The sequence below is a fragment of the Balaenoptera acutorostrata genome, chromosome 8, assembly GCF_949987535.1.
Source record: "Balaenoptera acutorostrata chromosome 8, mBalAcu1.1, whole genome shotgun sequence".
Taxonomy (NCBI): domain Eukaryota; kingdom Metazoa; phylum Chordata; class Mammalia; order Artiodactyla; family Balaenopteridae; genus Balaenoptera; species Balaenoptera acutorostrata.
Window position 1 is genome coordinate 3,955,564 of NC_080071.1, and position 18,941 is coordinate 3,974,504.

An 18,941-nucleotide genomic window follows, 5' to 3' on the forward strand; every position below is an offset into this window, starting at 1 on the left:
TTTTAAAATGGGTAATCCCTCTGTTCATGTTGGAAACACTCTGAACAGTGGTTAGAGGGGTTGCTGAGCTACTATGATGACAACATCCCACCTGATTAATTCTGATACTACGTATGAGTCCAGGGATTGGGAAAGTGAGAGAAAAGGTGACATGGTGAGTACTACAAAAACAACTGTCTGAGGATGCTGCAGCAGCTTTCTTTCATAGACAGCCCCGTGAGTGTTCATACCACAGCCTGCTGTGGAGAGCTCATCGCTTCCATTTGGACAGTCCCTTTCACCATCACACAGCCAGTGTCGGGGAACACAGGCCCGGGAGCCCTGGCAGCTGAACATGTCAGGCGCACAGGTGATGGCACCTGAAACCCACCAAAAAAAATGCCATTAAGATCACACACAGCAGGTCCGCTGAGAAAGAGCTATAATTTCATTTCCTACAGACAAGAAGGGAAGCAGAAGAATGCCCCTGACAAGGAAAAAACTGTAGTTATTTGGAATCATCACATATTATCCATCCCCTATAGACAGTTTCCTCTCAGAATGCATTCCTTCTCAGTAGCAAGTAGTATATTTCTTAAAGCTGCATGGCAGAAAATAATGAGTATGTTCTCCTTGTAAAATGTAGCAAAACACAGAAATCTCATTGTGAATAAACTGAGATAAAATTTCAAAAGGACTGAACCTATAAGGATAATAATAATAACAGCATTTTTATTGCTTAATATATGCGAAGCACTTAACATATTAACTCACTTAGTCCTCACAATCGCCCCAAATGGTGGAACTATTATTAGTCTCATTTCACAGAAAAGGGAACTGAGGCTCTGAGAAGTTGGAAAGCGGGCAGGAAGTCACAGATTGCATAGGGAGCTACATGTTGAACTGGGAGTCCAAAACCTTTTTGATCCCTAAGTATCTTCTCTTAACCAGTAATATCATTACTGTTCCTCCCCACCTTGTGTTGTTGAAAAGTATAAATGTATGCACGTTCCCTTTGCTTTTATACACTTTTATAAACAGAATCTACCTTGTCTTCGCTCTATCAATTCAATGTTCCTTCAGCTGCATGATGTTGTTTTCAAATGTATACAGGAAAATAAATGAAATGCTTGTTGACTGTAAATTCAAAGGGTCATGGGTGGTTTCTCTTTGTTGTTCTCTATATGGGCATAGGGTAATCGAGTAAAATTAGAAAATGATTCATTCTCCTGGTATTTCCCAAGCCCCAAGTACAGTTAGACATATTGAATGGTTTATTTGTTATGTATATAAAATATTTGTTGAGTGAATCAGTAACAGGAGCCCCAAATTTAACTTCCCTTTAATTTCACTTTCTGGTGACCAAATGCTACCCATAGAGTAGATGTTAAAAAACAAGTTGTAAGAATTATTAAAAAAATGTTAGTATCTTCAAGAAGAAAATATGACTGCCTGGATTGATGGATAGTTGCTTCCAAACCTTTAAAGCTACTTTAATTGGATTACCAATCATCATCTTACTTTTCAGCCGTAGAGTTTTTATGAGAACATGTTTTTTAATGCAATGTTATCAATATGGGAGTACCGCAGGGTGACAAAGTGGAACCTCCTGGTGATCTTTTTCAACATAAACATGTCTCTTCCAACATATACTTTAATTGGGAGGACAGGATGGCGAGTGAATATTGAAAAGTCCCCCAGGTAATTCAGATTTGCTTATTTGTTGAGGATCAGTGCTAACAGAATGAGTTTAATATGATATCTATTACTGGAAGAAATTATAAAGAAAATCTATTAAACAAATGTTGCTTTAATTTAAAAATGAATTTACTTGCTACCTATTGTCTTTAGTACTTTCTATAATAAAATTCTCTTCCTACAAGTTATTTTTACATTATTCCTCCTTATCTATTTTTTTAAGCTTGTCATAAGAACATAGAGTGTCACTTTCACTCTTAGACTCTCAGTTAGTGCTTTAATTTCCATAATATTTTTATTATTTAGCTGGAGATGCAAAAAATTGCATTCTTTCTGCTAAGGAAGTTTCGATACATTTAGCGCCCCTTGTCTTCCTTATTATCACTCCAATTTATTCCCAAGGTAGGCATAATAGATATAGCATTGATTTTACTGTTGAGAAATTTAACTTTGTATGACCTTGTGGAAGACTAGTGTCTGAGTTTCACTCTAAAATGAGCATTATGAGTAGATAATTACTAAGATACCTAAAACTATAAAATGGCATAAAGCTCTTTGCAGCTAATTTTCTGGCTCCCTTTAAAGTGGTTCAACAGATTCTGTGTTAAGAGCATGCCAAAACATCATGGTCAATTTAAAAGAAAATGAGCCAAGGAAAAAACTTATGGCTTCCTTCCATAATTACCACTGTCATCTGGAGACGCATTGCCTTTCTCAGGGACATGAATCCCAAGGGAGAAGGAAGACAAGCTGAAGGAATTCTACCAGATCCATCTTGGGTACCTACTCAGATATAATATTTGATTGGTGAGAGTTACTATCCAATTTAGTAAGTATTTCAGAAACCTGAATTCTGTTCCTAGTTCTGTCATCACTGATTCACTGAGTGACTTCAGGCAAATTTATTAACCTCTGTGAGTTTTTCTTTCTTCATCTATCACATGATGCAGGTGAACTAGACTGTGATTTTTATAAGTGAATCCTCAAATCCCAAGTCAGAACCACTATGTGCTTATGAAGAAAGAATATGTCTACATCAGAATATTTGGAGATGGGGATTAAGAATCTACATTTTTAACAAACCTCTGAATAGGATATTTTGTACACTAAAGGTGGAAAACCACTGAGATAAATTATTTATAAAGTTCCTTTCCAATCCTAAAATATTAAGTCCAATTCATTGACTGATGCTTGGTCTAAAGCAGTAATTTTTATGTAACAACAGCTTGGTAGCATTTAAATTGCAGCCTGTGATTATATTAAATAGACTGGGTGTTTTGATGACAGGTAAATATGTTCATTATCATTAAATTCTTTAAAAAACTTATCAGGACATTGATAGACATTGACAGGACAATACCACTCTGAAAAATAAGGGAGGGAGCAGGAGAAACAGAACAAAAGAGAATGGGAATAAATTCATTTATATAGTACACATTGGCCATGTCAGCTGATCACGATAATTACATAAGGTAGATGTCTTGTAACCATTCAATAGGTAAGGAATTTGAGGAATAAGGGATAAAATGGACCAGCCCATGATCACACAGCCGGAAAATGCAGACGTGGGAGAATTCAACTCTGTATGACTTTAGAGTCTTTACCACTTCTATTATACTGTGTCCACTTAAGAAGGATAGAGGTTATCAGGGGAGCCATTTAGTGTAGAATTAAACAAAGGGTCAAAAGCAAGATAATTTTAGAGACCGGAAACATGTTCAACCTGCTGTAAATTGGTAGTCCTTTTGTTAAAATTAAACAGGGAACTCTACTCAATACTCTGTAATGGCCTATAAGGGAAAAGAATCTAAAAAAAAAAAGAAAAAAAAAAGAGTGGATATATGTATATGTATAACTGGTTCACTTTGCTGTATACCTGAAACTAACACAACATTGTAAATCAACTACACTCCAATAAAAATTTTTTAAAAAGAAGTATTTAATAGCAAAGAGAAACAAAGTAATTAAAACAGACTGGCCAGTCATCTAATTAATGATTTCTTTTTCCTTTCAGAGGTTTTCAATAGTAATCTTTGTACATTTATCTTTATCTGTTGTATAACTAAATTGTTTCAGCTGTGTAAATAAAAAGTAGATTTTAGGTGGCTTAATACAGGAAAATAAATTGCCTACTTTCTGAGGATATCTCCAATTTTATGATACATACAGAGAACTTCATTTTAGTGTGAACATCATAAATCTTATATTCCTTTTTCCATGATAGTGACCTAAATAGCAGGCCACAACTCCTGAAAATTTAAAAAATGTGTTAAGTACACTTAACTCCATAAGTGAACCTTATTCTATGACTCAGGTCCTTTTCTCTCTTAAATGAGAATGATAACAGTTATGAAATAGGGTTGATATAATGAACAAAGAATATGGAAACAGATCAGAAAGATAAATAGACAGATAGACATGTAAATAATTTAGTAGAATGCCTGGCCAACCATAACAAATCTATGGAGATTAGGTTGCTTCCTTCTTCTACCTCTTAAAAAATTCATTTAATAATTAAATTTAAATTATTTGTTAAATGTCCGTGATTAATTAAAAGCAATCACATTGGTTTTTAGCCAATGTAGTTGACGTATAGTAAACATAGACATTTGACACTCTACCTCTAATCCTATAAAACTGAATGTTAAAGTACATTTTAAAATCATATACAATAGCCTGCTTCCTTAATTTCCATTTAAAACAATTCAGTAAGAGTAATTACTATAATACACAAACACACACCATGTGTGGCTTATGGCAGTATAAACCTGCATAGTAAATTTGGATGGTGACTTAGCAATACTTATCAAGAGCAATGAGAAAATTTTCAATCCAAGTAATCCCAATCATTGAGATCCACTCTAAAGAAGTCACTGAAGACTAGAAATACAATTTGTAAATACATTAATTGAGTCAATATTCAGCAAAAAATCCTAAAACTCTAATAGTAAATGTATATATGAAAATTGCAGACTGATAAGTTGTCATAAAAATAATAAAAACAGTTACATCGAAATGTATATACATACAAGCTTAATGTTAAGTTTGACAAAGTAGAAGACAAAGTTTTCTGTATACTCTAAGACAATAGAGCATATGTATCATACTCCTAAAAACTGAATGAGAACACAAAAGAAACAACTCACCACAAATGTTATCACTTTCATCTAATCCATCTCCACAATCAGCCTCTCCATCACAAATCCAGTGTTTAGATATACATTTTTGTGCAGAACATGCAAATTGGTTCCAAGAACAAGAGGAATCTAAAAAAACCCAAAAAACAAGCAAATAAATCCATAAGAATGTTTGTTTTAGGTGCAAAAGAAAAAATAAATCTCTTGAGACATTCTTAGGAAGGATCCAACATGAGAAAGTTCTTTAGACTTTGCTAAAACCAGCCATCCCAAATAAAACAAGCCAGAGTCCTCTTCCCTATGACAGTGCTATAAAATTTTGACCATGGCTTGCATATTCCCTCTGAGTTATCCAGGTTATACAACATTGTTCCTTCAACATAATCTCACAGGGTTTGACTTTGAGCTAGTCAATATGCTGGTCACTCTCCCTAAGTACATTACTGTCTTTTTCTAACATGTAGGGTACAGATATAAAATAAATATTCCAAGTGTGGTCTAGTCATTTTTTCCTAATTTTTAATCTATTTTTGAACAGTTGGAGAAAAAAATTACATCCTAGGCAAGGTCATAAATATGGTGAACTCACCACCATATACATTTGTTTTTAAAGGTGATGTGACTCAGGGGGTTTTAGCTTGATGACAAGCCATCAGTTTTGTACCTATACATACTTAACACTTTGATGTTTTCCTTTCTCTCCCTTGGGAACACTTAAATCTGACTAATAACATCCATATTCATTGGCATGGTGGCTGGTATTTTATTACCAAGTTATGCATTTATAATGGTGTATTCCATTTATTTCCAAAGTTTGTGATTGCTCTCCTCCACCCTTAGTCCACTTATCACCAGGAAACACCCAAGAATAAAATCCTACCAAATTAATATGTTCAAAATGTAAATGACTATAAAAATAAAATTTTGATTTTTATCGTATAAACTATTTAAAAACTTTGCATTTTTATTTGAAATATTTACTAACATGACCTGTGAAAAGAGAGACATTTAGAAAAACTGAAGCCCAGAAAAAATAAAATTAAAGAAGATACAACCATATAATGGCTTCTGTTCCAGGAAGTATGACTCTACATAAACTATTTGTAAAGTTTTCTGTTAATCTTGTTCAGGATCTGGCTCTAATGTAAAGATATATGGCATCTTAATCAAACAAAATGCACCTTCATATTTCATGATGACATTTACTTTTATGGGACTTTGGCATTTCGTAGACAATCCATTTTTAATCTTTCCTACTCTGTCTGTTCATCACAATGTTTGCTATTTGTGTTAAATGAAAATAGTGAATATATGCTTTTTGTGCTTTTTTAGGAATTTTTTTGGCCTGAAAATCATAAAACCCATAAATTTTATAAAAATAAACATTTTAAATGCTTTCTTACCTTGCCAAGTGAAATGAAATGTACACACACAGAAATTAGGATGTGGATAGTGATAGACGACAGTTTGAAGAAATGCAAGTTTAACTATACTATTTAAATCTATACATGTAATTAATAGAAACACTTAGGATAATAATAGTCAATAAGAGGTAGGGAGACTATAATGAGTTGTGTGAGCTAAATCCTTATTTTTCACAGCAGAAGGTAAATACATTAGCATCTAAACTTAATAAGTCAGGAAATGAAGGTATAAATATATCATTTAGATTAATGGAGGTAACCATTAACAAAAACAGAAAAGGTTAAAAGAAAAGGCTGTATGGGAGATTGTTATTCTCCATTATAAGTTCTTCTGTTCTATTTTAATTTTTACCATTTTGTGATATTTAATCAAAATAAAAATTGATGTTAAAATCAATTAGCAATATTTTGTGTAAAATCTCTATGTAAGAGAACATCAGTATATAAATAATAATATAGTTTATAAAAGTAAAGCAAGATATAATGTCTCACCACAGTGGAATTCATCAAGTCCATCCTCACAATCTTTCTGACCATCACATACCCAGGTATTCAAAATGCATCTTCCACTAGGACAACCAAAATAATTTTCTTCACATCTGTGTTTGTTTTGAACTGTGATAAAATATAGAATTTAATGTCAAATAAATTAAATTAATCTTAGACTTCTGCAATATAGGTAGATATCAAAACAGTAATACTCCTTGAACTGGAAGAGGTAAATAACAAGAAAACTTAAATAAAAAGAGCTGAGCTGAGGACATTAAAGAATGTCCAGGTCATGAAAACCAAGGAAAAGCTAAAAAACTGGCATAGACCAAAGGAAATCAGGGAGATATGGTAACCAAATCCAATCTAGGATTGGATCCTGGATCAGAAAGAAGATATTAATGGAAAAACTTGTTAAATCCAAATAATGTGGAGTTAACAAAAATAAAATAAAACGTTTTATAGATGACTATAAACTGAGTAAGCCAAAGGCCAAAGAATCATTTTAGGTGGAAAATATTCTTAATTCTATACTTATGAAAAATAAATTACATTATAAAATCATTAGTAGATTTTTGCTGAGAAAGTGTAAACTTGGTGTTCCATACTTAGTGGGTACATATGCTTTGACAAGATTTATATATGTATTCTCTATTTTAAGGAAGAAAAACAAGTTGCAGTAGTATCTCTAAAATTGTCATACCTAACAAAAATATCATGAGAATAAAAAGTATCTGTATATAAAATTATTTTGTAAATTATATATTTTTCAGATTGTGGAGTATTATTATTATTATAACCTCCAAGAGCACATACAAAATACTAGATTTTTCTCTTTACTGGGTGTCATTTGTCCCTTGCACCTTCAGGTTTACATAGATTTAGTGACTGGCTCACAGCCAATCAGGAAATAAATCTTAGAGTACACATGGCATCACACTATAGTGATACATTATGACTATTTTAAGGTAACAAAAATTACCTCCATTGTAATTTTTTAATGCCAACTTTGTAGATCTAATTAAAGATGAAAATTACTTTTTGAAGGAATTCATCATTAACACAAAACGTCTTGATTGTGCTGGATGTCTTACTTTTTCTTAGGATATTGCCTAGATAAAACGTAAGATATTTAGACTGACCTTTTACTGGCTTCCTGTTTGTCTGCCCACCTGTTTCATAAGTCTATATTAATGCCCCTTTCCTACTTCCCCAATATAATCACTATTCTCTACTAATGTTGAAAGTTAGCTTTCAAAATCATTTATTAATCCTAGAAATACATAAAGACTACAATAAAGTAAAAAAATATATATTTACAAGCTTAATAGATACCTAGTTATACTGCCTTCAAAATAATTAAAAAATTGACTATAGCCATAATGAGATAAAGAATTGTTGCAGAAGAAACATTGGAATAAGAATCTAAACACCCAGTTTCCATGAGTCTAAAGCAATTTTCTATATTTATTTAATGTTTTATATAATGAAGAATAAAGTTAAAAAAAAAAGAAAAGATGTAGATTTGCAGTGAGCCAGTGCCTCCTAGGATACAGCGAGTCTTTTCAAACCCAAAAGGAACATCACAGAGTATCACACACTGATGAGCAGTGGCGAAAAGAAAAAAAAGGAATCTGCTATTTCCCAGTTAATTGATTGATTATGCACCACTAAGAATATCAATTCTTTAGAGTAGATCATGTGTGTGTGTGTGTGTGTGTGTGTGTGTGTGTGTGTATTGTATACACTTGTGTGTGGAATACCTACAAATATAATTTCTTAAAATGTTTCAAAAAATTATTACACATCTACTAAGCATGGAAAAAAGTGATTGTAGCAGCAGGGTCAGGAGAAGGAAACAGCAGTAGGAGAACACATGTAATAGTATACTACAAGCATATCTACTTTCAGTTATAGTAATTTAACATCTTTCTTTCTGGTATTATTATATACTTTTAAAATTCATTTCCTTAAATAGTTAGAAAGAAATAGGTTCATAACCTTCTCATGGAAGGCATTCTCCTAAGAATGCAGATGACACTTTTCAGTGCTTGTGTAGGTAAAGATGGCTAATATATATAAATATACCAGTCTGACATTGATCCAGTAATGATAACTATTACGTTACCCATACTAGTATGCCAAAAGATTGTGTAAACTGCATCAAATAGCCTAACTTGACAATACAAACTATAATAACAGGAGTAAAGCCAGTGGTGAGAAACACAGTCTCCCTCCCTTTAGTCTATAGATAGTTTTCTCTCAGTATATACTACTTCTGTGAAAACCTTATAGATTACACATTTTAAGATGTAATCACCAACTTTAAAAGGATTAATGAGGAACTGAACATGAAAAAGGAAATTGATCCAAACATAGAACAGATTTCTCAAGTATCATTCCATTAAGTCATTAAAAAATATAAAGTGGCATGTCTAGCACAGGTGATTATTTTTAATTTAGTCTACAATATTTGTTTTAATCTTAGCCATTGAGTATCAAGAATGAAAATTAATAAGTTTATGCTATACAACCAGCCCCTAAATCTTCAAGGCACAGACTGTTTTGTCTTCTAGAATTACCTGGGCATTTTAATTCATCTGAATAGTCTCCACAGTCGTTAGACCCATCGCATATCCAGGTTGGCAGAACACACAGTGAGGTAGAATTACACCTTATGAATCCTGTGGTTTTCACTCCAAGCTTATAGAAATATGTACAGTCTGTATTATCTATAAGGAGGTAAACAGAAAAATGAAAAACACCTCATCTGCAAAGATTATGAGCCTTCTATGTAGGTCATAGAAACAAGAAAAGTTAACCTCATTTGAAGAAGTAAATATGCAATTATCCTACACAACAAGGGTTAATTACGTATCAATTCTGGACAAGGTTCAGTGAAGAGTTAGACACTGTTCAATGTAATGCCAAAGGTGCACAGGCATGAACAAACAAAATGTAATGGAATATCTTACTGCAGTTCTTTTCATCTGAAGCATCTGCACAATCTAGGTTCTGGTTGCATCGTGCTGATCTTGGAATGCACGTCCCATCTGCACAGCGGAACTCAACAGTGGCACAGGTTGAAACTAGAAAAACAGGTAAATAAACAAATGGATAGACGAGATAGAAAATGACTCCTTGCTTAACATTTTGAGTACTTTAATTCTTACAATTTTGTTTGGTTTTGCCTTTTTAACTCTGGGCAGTCAAACTTGACCTATAACCCCCAAAAACAAGCTTGGGTTAGATGCCTCATACATCTTCCCCTGTCACACTGTTCTTCCCTACATTGTAGTACTTATAATACTGCATTGCAATGGCCTGTTTATGTATCTCTCCCCCCATTAAATTGTAAGCAGGGACCGTGCCTTGTTTTCCCTATCATACCATATCAGCACTAAACCAACAACAACAAAAAAATTAAATGTTGCTGAAACTTCTCTCTCCTTCCAACTTCAAAATACAAGGTATGACCCTAAGCAAATGCCTGATTGAGTGCGTACACAGAAATCCCGCTCTGTTTGCTAAGAAGAAGTGAAACATTCCCTGCTATGATAAAAAGACAGACATGCAGACAGAGTCAGAGATTGAGAGAGAGAAACCACTGAGTATTTGCTTTATTTACTCAAAGAGGGAATAGTTCAGCACTGCTAGAAAGTCATCATGGTAAGTTATCCTCTTTCACATGGCCATATTACTAACATTTGGTATAGGAAATACGGATTCCTCATGCCAAGAAACATATAAATGTGGTATGACTTGCCTCTGTTGTTGGAAAGTATGGCTTTCGAAATCCCTGCTATGCTTAGATGAAAATCAGTTTTGATATGCTACCATCATTACATATTCTTTGTACAGAATAGCTTATTCTTCATCATATATTCCTTTTTACTTTGCTTACACATTCATTACCATATAATGGTTTTCAGCAATATGTTGTGAACAGGTGCATGGCTTGTTTTGTGTGTTAGATTAACTTAGGTGAGATTTTTATTCCAAATTCAAATTTCCACAGGTTATGTTAATGTACAACCTGAAGGTTGCCACTTTTACTAGGGTTGATATTTTAAAGAGCCTATTTAATTACAAATATAAATTATATCAATTGTAAATGGTTAAAATGCTATCTTAAAATATGCAAATTTTATTCAAGGGTGTGTATGTCATTTGTATTTCATAATGCACTGCTATTATTACATTTAATTGTATCTTGCAATTGTATCCTTATTTGTGTTTAAATGATGATTAGAATAAATGTTTTATTTACAATTTGCAATTATAATTGCTTCACTGTTTTCTTCATTAAAAGTAATATCATTTGAAACAGATAATGCCATTATAAGTAGAGATAAATACACTGTTCCAAACAGGAAAAAAATAGATATTTTTCTTTTATGCCTAAATAAAGCAAAATCTCTTCCATATTCTTTTCTATTACATTTCACATTCAATATTTTTCAGTGGAAACAATAAATGGAATATATAACATAGAAGATTATCATGACAAGCATATACATTTTGTTTCTGACTTTGCTGTCTATCAGCAGTCTCCTTTTAAGAGGTTGTGTTCCAAAAGATTCCTTATAATCCCGTTATTTAGAAGACAGAATTCATTTCTCTGTGAAACAATATTCTAGATAGTGGTAATATTCCTAAACAAGTCTACAAAGATTTATCTCTAAGCTACTTGACGTGCGTTATCTAATACTTGCAGTTAGAGTTTGGGATACCAGAAATCCTAATTCTGAAGCAATGGGGGCAATCACAACCCATTCCACCATCTCCACCTCCCTCCAAACTTCCATAGAGGATCTTCTGTGTACATGGCAGGGAGTCCATCTGGGTGGGTATTGGTGGCAGATAAAGTGAAGAGGCAAATTATGACTCCATGAACATGGAGATGGCATGTCAGACTGTTAAGAGGACTGGAGGTTCAGGGATTTCACAGTAATGGAGTTTCAAAAATGGTGTTGGGGGCTCAGGTGGAAGTAAGTGTAAAGAATGGCTTATAAGAAGAGTGGAGGGGCTTCCCTGGTGGTGCAGTGGTTGAGAATCTGCCTGCCAATGCAGGGTACAAGGGTTCGAGCCCTGGTCTGGGAAGATCCCACATGCCGCAGAGCAACTAGGCCCGTGAGCCACAACTACTGAGCATGCGCGTCTGGAGCCTGTGCTCTGCAACAAGAGAGGCCGCGATAGTGAGAGGCCCGCGCACCGCGATGAAGAGTGGCCCCCACTCGCCGCAACTGGAGAAAGCCCTCGCACAGAAACGAAGACCCAACACAGACAAAAATAAATAAATAAATAAATAAATAAAATAAGTTTATATATAAAAAAAAAGAAGAGTGGAAATGTGGAGCAAGTAGAAAACGGTCTTGGATGGAATTCTAGGAATAAAAAAATAAACAGAGGAACTCTAACCAGACGAAAAGAAACTATAACTTTACAGTTGAGAAGAGTGGTTAGGAAATAGTATTTAAGAGAAAGGCAAGGGGAAAAATGAGGTAGGGGGTCAGGAGAACAAAAATAAGGCTACTGAATCTTGGTGAGGAGGGCAAGGGCAGCCTGTTAGAGTGGGTGAGATGTGCAAATAGGAACCGATTGTCCCTTTACTTCTAATCCTATCTCTATAGATTCCATGACTTGATACAGAGTTTGGGAACCACTAGACGGTTAAATAGGGTGATAAGTGGCAATGGAATTGGACATATTAAGTGGTTGCACAATTCCATAAGCAGCAGGAGCAAGGTGGTTGTGGGGATTAACGTCTCCAGCATTTGTAGACAAGGGAAGAGAGTCCTGGAACAGGAGAAGTCCATGGGAACAGTGACAATGTCACTTCATAAGTAAGCAAATGCTTCTTCTGCCAAAACCTCTACCTCTGTAGTCCCTCAACCATGTTCCTTTCGCATGTTGTTTTGGTCAGTCAAGTATTGAAATGTGTTTCACCCTTAGGGTGGGTCTTGAGGGAGAAAGGTGATGGGATCTCTAATTTGCCAAGTGAATATGAAAGCTTTCTGACAACTTTTCTTCAGGCTAAAAGTCCTGGAAAAAAGAGAACAGAAAATAACGTAGTCCAAATAAAGGTAGCCTGAGTGGGAAATACTAGACTCTTCCCTCCAGATAGTACAGAGGAAAAAGTACACCTACAAAATGTGAGTGGAAATATACCACAGCCACACCAGGAAGAGCAACGAGATACGACAAAGGAAGATCTGACAGGGATGGTAGCTCAAAAGTAGCAGCAAGAGAGAAAGTAAAACCATTCTTTCCCTCATATACTTTCTTAATTTTCCTATTTAATCCACCTTATTTTCTCCATATCGGTTAAAATATTTAATCAGGTAGGAAAGATATAAAATCGATTAGTCTTTCCCTACTTCTTAGGATGTTTCTTGTAAATAACCTAACTCAACGTTTTCTTTTCCAACTCTCCTACCCAGCCTGTAGCAAAGGGAAGGTGACAAGGAAAAAATACATGAAATGTGCTGTCATATCTCTTCTGTTTACTTTCAAACCACATCTTTTATTGAATTCACTGCTTAGGCTCTAAGGATATGCAAACCCGGAAGGAATGATGATTTCCTCTGCAGGCACGCTTATCCTTTTCCTTTAGCTTGTTGTTTGTGGAATCTTCAAAGTTTTGCTATGATTTGGGGAAAAAAAAAGAGAAAAACTCACCAGTTTCCTCTCCTCTAGGTCACCTCAGAAGTACTTAGCTCTCCAGTACACCTAAAGGTGTTCAGATGGCCCAAGGAAGTTCATGTGCTTCTCAAAGGGAGTATATTCATCTCAACAGGGAGCGAGGGAGGGATATTATGCACTCTCTACAAATCTATTCACTCAAACTCTGACACAACCAGAAGAGGAATACAGAATGACAAACTTTCTGAACAACTCCTTAGATCCTCACCAGCTAGCTTGATGTCTAAAGCTCTCAGTCATGAAAGGAATTGCTACAATGGGGCAGTAATAAAAGATTGATGAGGATTTGGGGTTTTGCTTTGCTTCCAAAGGATAAGAAACCAAAAATAACTCCTTGCAATATCCATTTCCACTCCGTAAATAGATTCTTGGACTTGTGGCATTAAAAAAGAGTAATGTTAATTACTATTAACATCTAAATTAAACAAACAAAACTGTAATAGTACTTCAAATAATTTACAGATGATTCCACCATAGCCTCTCTCCACAGCCTATCAAAATCTCTCTGTATTTATTGACATTTTTAGTGTACTGTTTAAATTGTGTTATATTTTACTTTATTTACATTCAACAATAACACATGGTTTGTGTGTGTGTGCATATATACATACAACAAAGCAACAAAGCACTGCATCCCTATGTTGCACTGACTATAGAAACAAAGAAGGAGTGACTGGAAGAAAAGGTTTGAAGAAATCATTCATTTTTCATTCTTCCTGAGCCTGTTCATGTTCCTTTTCCTTCATTATCTTTTAAGTGCTGTAAGTGTCCATGTGTTTGATGGACGCACATCTGAATTAATGCTTTATAAGAAACTGGCTTATGGAAAAAGGACCCACGTAAGTCTTTCCTCTATAGCATGAAATGTACCCTACAAGGATACCATGTGAACAACCTTAATATGAGAGAAAAATCAAATCTAAAAGATGCAAGTGTAATAAGTAACCTTTCATCTAAAAAGCTACCCATTGGTTTATCCTAAGGAAGCTAGTCCGTTTATTCAAATTTATTAATTTTTAGTATGTAATATAGCATGTGCTTGAGCATTTGCAGTTTCAAATGTACTGCATTAGATAGGAAGAAATTCAAGGCATAAGATTTTGTTGTTGTTTCATAAGATATCCAATTGTCATATCTCTTTACTATTATTATCACAAAAGAAAAGTTTTGACAGAAACTTGATTCTCAGAGTAGTTCTGTCCCCAACTATATGGCTGAGATGGTTATAACACAGAAATCGAGAGTTTAGATTAAAAAAAGGGGAAATAATATTTTGAGTTATTTTATTGTTATTCAGCAGCTGATACTGATATCAGTAGGCAGAATGAAACCTATCTACACTTTTGGAAGACTGACGGCTTCAACCAGCCACATAAGAGTTTAATAAACACATACCATGTACTAGGTACTATATTTCATAAACCCAAACACACTAATTTACTTACTGCTTTTCAAAAAAACCGTTTTCCAAGAAAACCCACAGTAACTGATTACATTTCTGTAGCTCTTTTTATGAATTTTGTTTTAAAATCTACTTTCTGTATTTATTATTCAGGTTCTTCACATTCTAGCTTGATATTTTTATTTTTATCCTAGCTTAAAGTTTTCATTATATTCTCCTTTCCTGCTTACAAATAACTAATAGAACATACCCATTTTCTGGTCTACTTCTAGTTTCCTTTCCTCCTTTCTTCCAAATGCTTATCCATTTCCCTCTACTTACTCCCGTATCTTACTACATTTTATCATTTTTAATATTTTATAAATAATATGAAACAATAGTTGACTTAATTTTCAAATGTACTTGGCTCTTCCTAAACTACAGTGTCAACTTAGATAGTAAGCTACTCAAGTGTTTGGCCAAGGTCATATATAGTCTAAGACAGCAGAGTAACTTCTCAGTCCTTTATCAGCTACAAAATAATTTGTACACATTCTGCCCTCTTCCTCAACTTATAGCCTTCTTGTTACAACTGTACCTCACACATCTTTTCTTTACCATTAACCTTTTTAAAGAATAATCTGTATTCACTGTCTTTACTCTTTCACCATTCATATTCTGTTTCAATCCAATGTGATCTGGCTTTTCCTTGCCATTGCACTGAACTGACTCTCTTGAAGGCAAGCAAGAGATTATCTTCTATTTGCCAATTACAGTGGACACTCCAGTCTATGCATGCCGTCTTGCCTTCTCTCTAACGTGAACTTTTCCTCCTTTCTTGAAAAAATAATTTCTTGTGAAGCTCTTTTTATTAGTCCTGTGGTGTACTTTTCCTTTTTATATTAGTATCTTTCATTTTGAACAGGTCATTCTGATGCACTCCCTTAAAACAACTATTACACCATACATCCTTTGAGCTCTCTCTCTTTAAGAAGTCCAAAATCAATACTTCTGATCTAAACCTACTACCTGAGCTCCAGATCTATATTTACCTATATACCTTTCAAACAGTTCCATCTGAATGTCTACAGGTGCTCCAACCTCAGAATGTGGACTATTCTTATTATCTTATCCCCATCTCACACAAACAAAAGGCACACAAAAATAAATTTAAAAATTAATGAAAACAAATAATATTTTAAAAGCATACAAAACACACACACACACACGTATCTCCTCTATTCCCATGCTTCCTCCATGTTTATTACCACAAAAGACTTGTTATGCTACCTTTTAAAATGCTGTTATATCTGTCTCTCTCCTCTTTATTCTTAGTTTTGGCTGCTGTAATAGGCTACTGTTTTGTCCTTCTGATCTCAGTATTAGAGTTTTCATTCTAAAATTCATAGGTTTTTTTTCCCCTTTTTTTAAACTTTCTGTTGACTGCAAGATAAAGGTCATGTTCTTTAACATGGCACCAAAAAAAATCTTCATTTCCTGGTTCTTTCTTCTAACTTGCCTCATTTTTTTCACCACTCCCCAATATGCAATCTGGCTCTAACCATATCAAATTACTTGCAGTTTTCATTATTGGTCCTTCTACTTGGAATTCTCTTCTATTTTGATCATTCTACCTTATTTATACTTTAAGACTCAGCTTAAATTTAATCTAGTCTATGAAACCTTTCAGGATACTTCCAAGCCCAAAAACACAAAACAAAACTGTGTTCTTAATAGTGCAATCATAGCACCTGACATTCATCTTCACCTGTTTAAATGACTATCTTTCACTTAGAGTTTGAACTACTTGAAGGCACACATAGAACTTACAAATATTTTGTCTCAGTCTTTAATGAATTTTACCAATAAAGTATTTCAATGGATGGAAAGATTTTTAAAGGTAAATTGGTTTGGAAAGATCTGTTGGGTCCAGGTTTTAGGAGACCTTAAATGTCAGACTAAAAACTTGTCACTTATTCTGCAAACATTGGGATGCTTTATCTGGGAAGTGATAAAAAAGTAAATGTTTACATAGCATTTACTATATGTCAAGTTCTATTCTAATACTGATATACTTTTTTAACTATTGTCTCTTTTTCTTACAGCTTGGGAAACTGAGCCACGGGTTGGTTAAGTACCTTATCCAAAGTCATGCAGTTAGTGGTGGGGCTGGGGTTCTATCCCAGGTAGTCTGGTTGCTGATGTGTCACAGTAGTTACTATGGTAAAATGTTAAATTGTTTTAGCATGACTAGAAATTCAGATTTACTGGAAAGAGTAAAAACAGGGAGACCAATAAAAGGGCTACTTTGTTAATCCAGGCTCAAAGTAGATTGAAGGGGAATATATCTCAAAGAATTGGAAGATTTGTTGATGATTGGACATGTGGGTGATAGAACATGGTGGAAGGAGGAACCAAAGGTAGTACCAAGGTTTCCTGTCCAATAAGTAGGAAAATGATGAGAGCATGGGTAGGAGAGAGAATTAAGCAATTAAGGGGAACATTTTGGAGCAGGAGATTCAGTATTATACATTCTGGTAGAAATGCCCCATAAATAGGGTGTTTGAACTGAAAAGGTGAGAAAGAATTTTGAAGTGAGCAAAGAAAGAGATAGAAACAGAAAATATAGTCATAATTTTCAGTTGACTCTAGTAACTCCCCTCCAACAGCATTTACCAAAGTATGGTCCATAGATGCTAATTGTTGTTATGTATCAAAAGGGGGAAACCATAGTGCTCTCAGGAACACACTTTGGAAGAGTTTAGGAAACACTTGGCATGATAATATTCCGAGGCTGATACAATATGTGTTTACCTTTACAGTCTAATTCATCAGAGTTGTCTCCACAGTCGTTTCCACCATCACATAACTTGCTGTGAGGAACACAACGACGATTGTAGCAGGGCTTGAAACCTCTTCGACAGCTTCTGTTTTCTTACACAGAAAAGTAAAAACGCATACTTGGAGGGCTTATAGAACTATTTTTACAAAAAGAAGATCACAGATGAGATCTCATTCACAATAACCGGATTGTGGATCTATAAAACAAGTGCCGTGTGGCATCCAAGTTCTGGGTTAGAATATCTGTGCGTTATCAAGTAGTTCATGCAGTAAAAAGCCTTTCTGACTATTTTAACCTCAGTGATTCATACTCGGAGACCTCATCAAACTATACTCACATTATTGTTTCTGGCATTTCTGTAAGCTAGAGTAGAAATAAACATGTATCACATACTCAAGTCTGAAGAAATGAGTCTCTACCTCCAACGTAATAAAGGCACACCAACACCTATCCCCTCTCTCCTTTGTACCCCACAAGGATTTTAAAACAAGGAAAAAAGTGTTGAAACATGTATCCCTGAATCAGTGAATCCAAGAGTCACCTACTTATCCATAAATTTCTCTTAGAAATCATCTTAAAATGTCTATCCAAATTTTCTAAGAAGAATAATAATTGCCTCTGAATTCTATTTACCTTAATGAGAGTCTCCTGACATTTTCTGATTTGGGGCAGAAGGTACCACTCACAATAATAATAGCTGTCATTTACTGAAAAGTAATTTTGTGCCAGGCTCTATATTGAGCATATGTAAATGTACATTTGTTTATTTAATGCTCCCAACCATCACCCCATCTAGATTTGCTTGGTAGTGAGAAACTAAAACATAGAGAAGTCAGTACCCTTGTTCATGCTAGTCACACACTAGTACGTTTGGGAACAAAGATTTAACCTCAAGTGCGATTCTAAAGTCTGGAATCTATACCTGAGATTGTCAAACTATAGCCTGCAGGCCAAATGCAGCCTATCAGCCTGTTTTTATATGGCTCTGAAGCTAAGAATGATTTTTACAGTTTTAAAGGATTGTTAAAAAAATAGAATATGTAACAGGATTATATATGGCCCACAAAACCTATAATACAAGCTGACCTTTTACAGAAAAAGTTTGCTAACCCCTTCTCACACAAATATTACCTGCCTTCTAAGAAGATAAAAATAAGGTGAAATATATTCTCAAGCCAATTCATAATAATGTGAATTTGTAAGTTGATTATTATTACATTTTTATATGCTTTAATATTTTCATGGTGTACAGGATATAGCTGTTGGTTCAAGCAAACATGTCATTT

The 18,941-nt window shown here is 34.4% G+C and overlaps 1 protein-coding gene across 1 annotated transcript in view; it reads right to left on the reverse strand.

Moving 5' to 3' along the window:
- The window catches only part of LRP1B (LDL receptor related protein 1B), a gene marked incomplete at its 5' end in the record, with an annotated part of 1,526,008 nt that overhangs the window by 262,529 nt on the left and 1,244,538 nt on the right, over positions 1–18,941 (reverse strand). Inside the window, 6 exon segments of the mRNA XM_057550915.1 lie at positions 231–359; positions 4,824–4,943; positions 6,731–6,853; positions 9,310–9,459; positions 9,703–9,816; positions 17,628–17,747. Coding sequence (XP_057406898.1) covers positions 231–359; positions 4,824–4,943; positions 6,731–6,853; positions 9,310–9,459; positions 9,703–9,816; positions 17,628–17,747 — 756 coding nt within the window.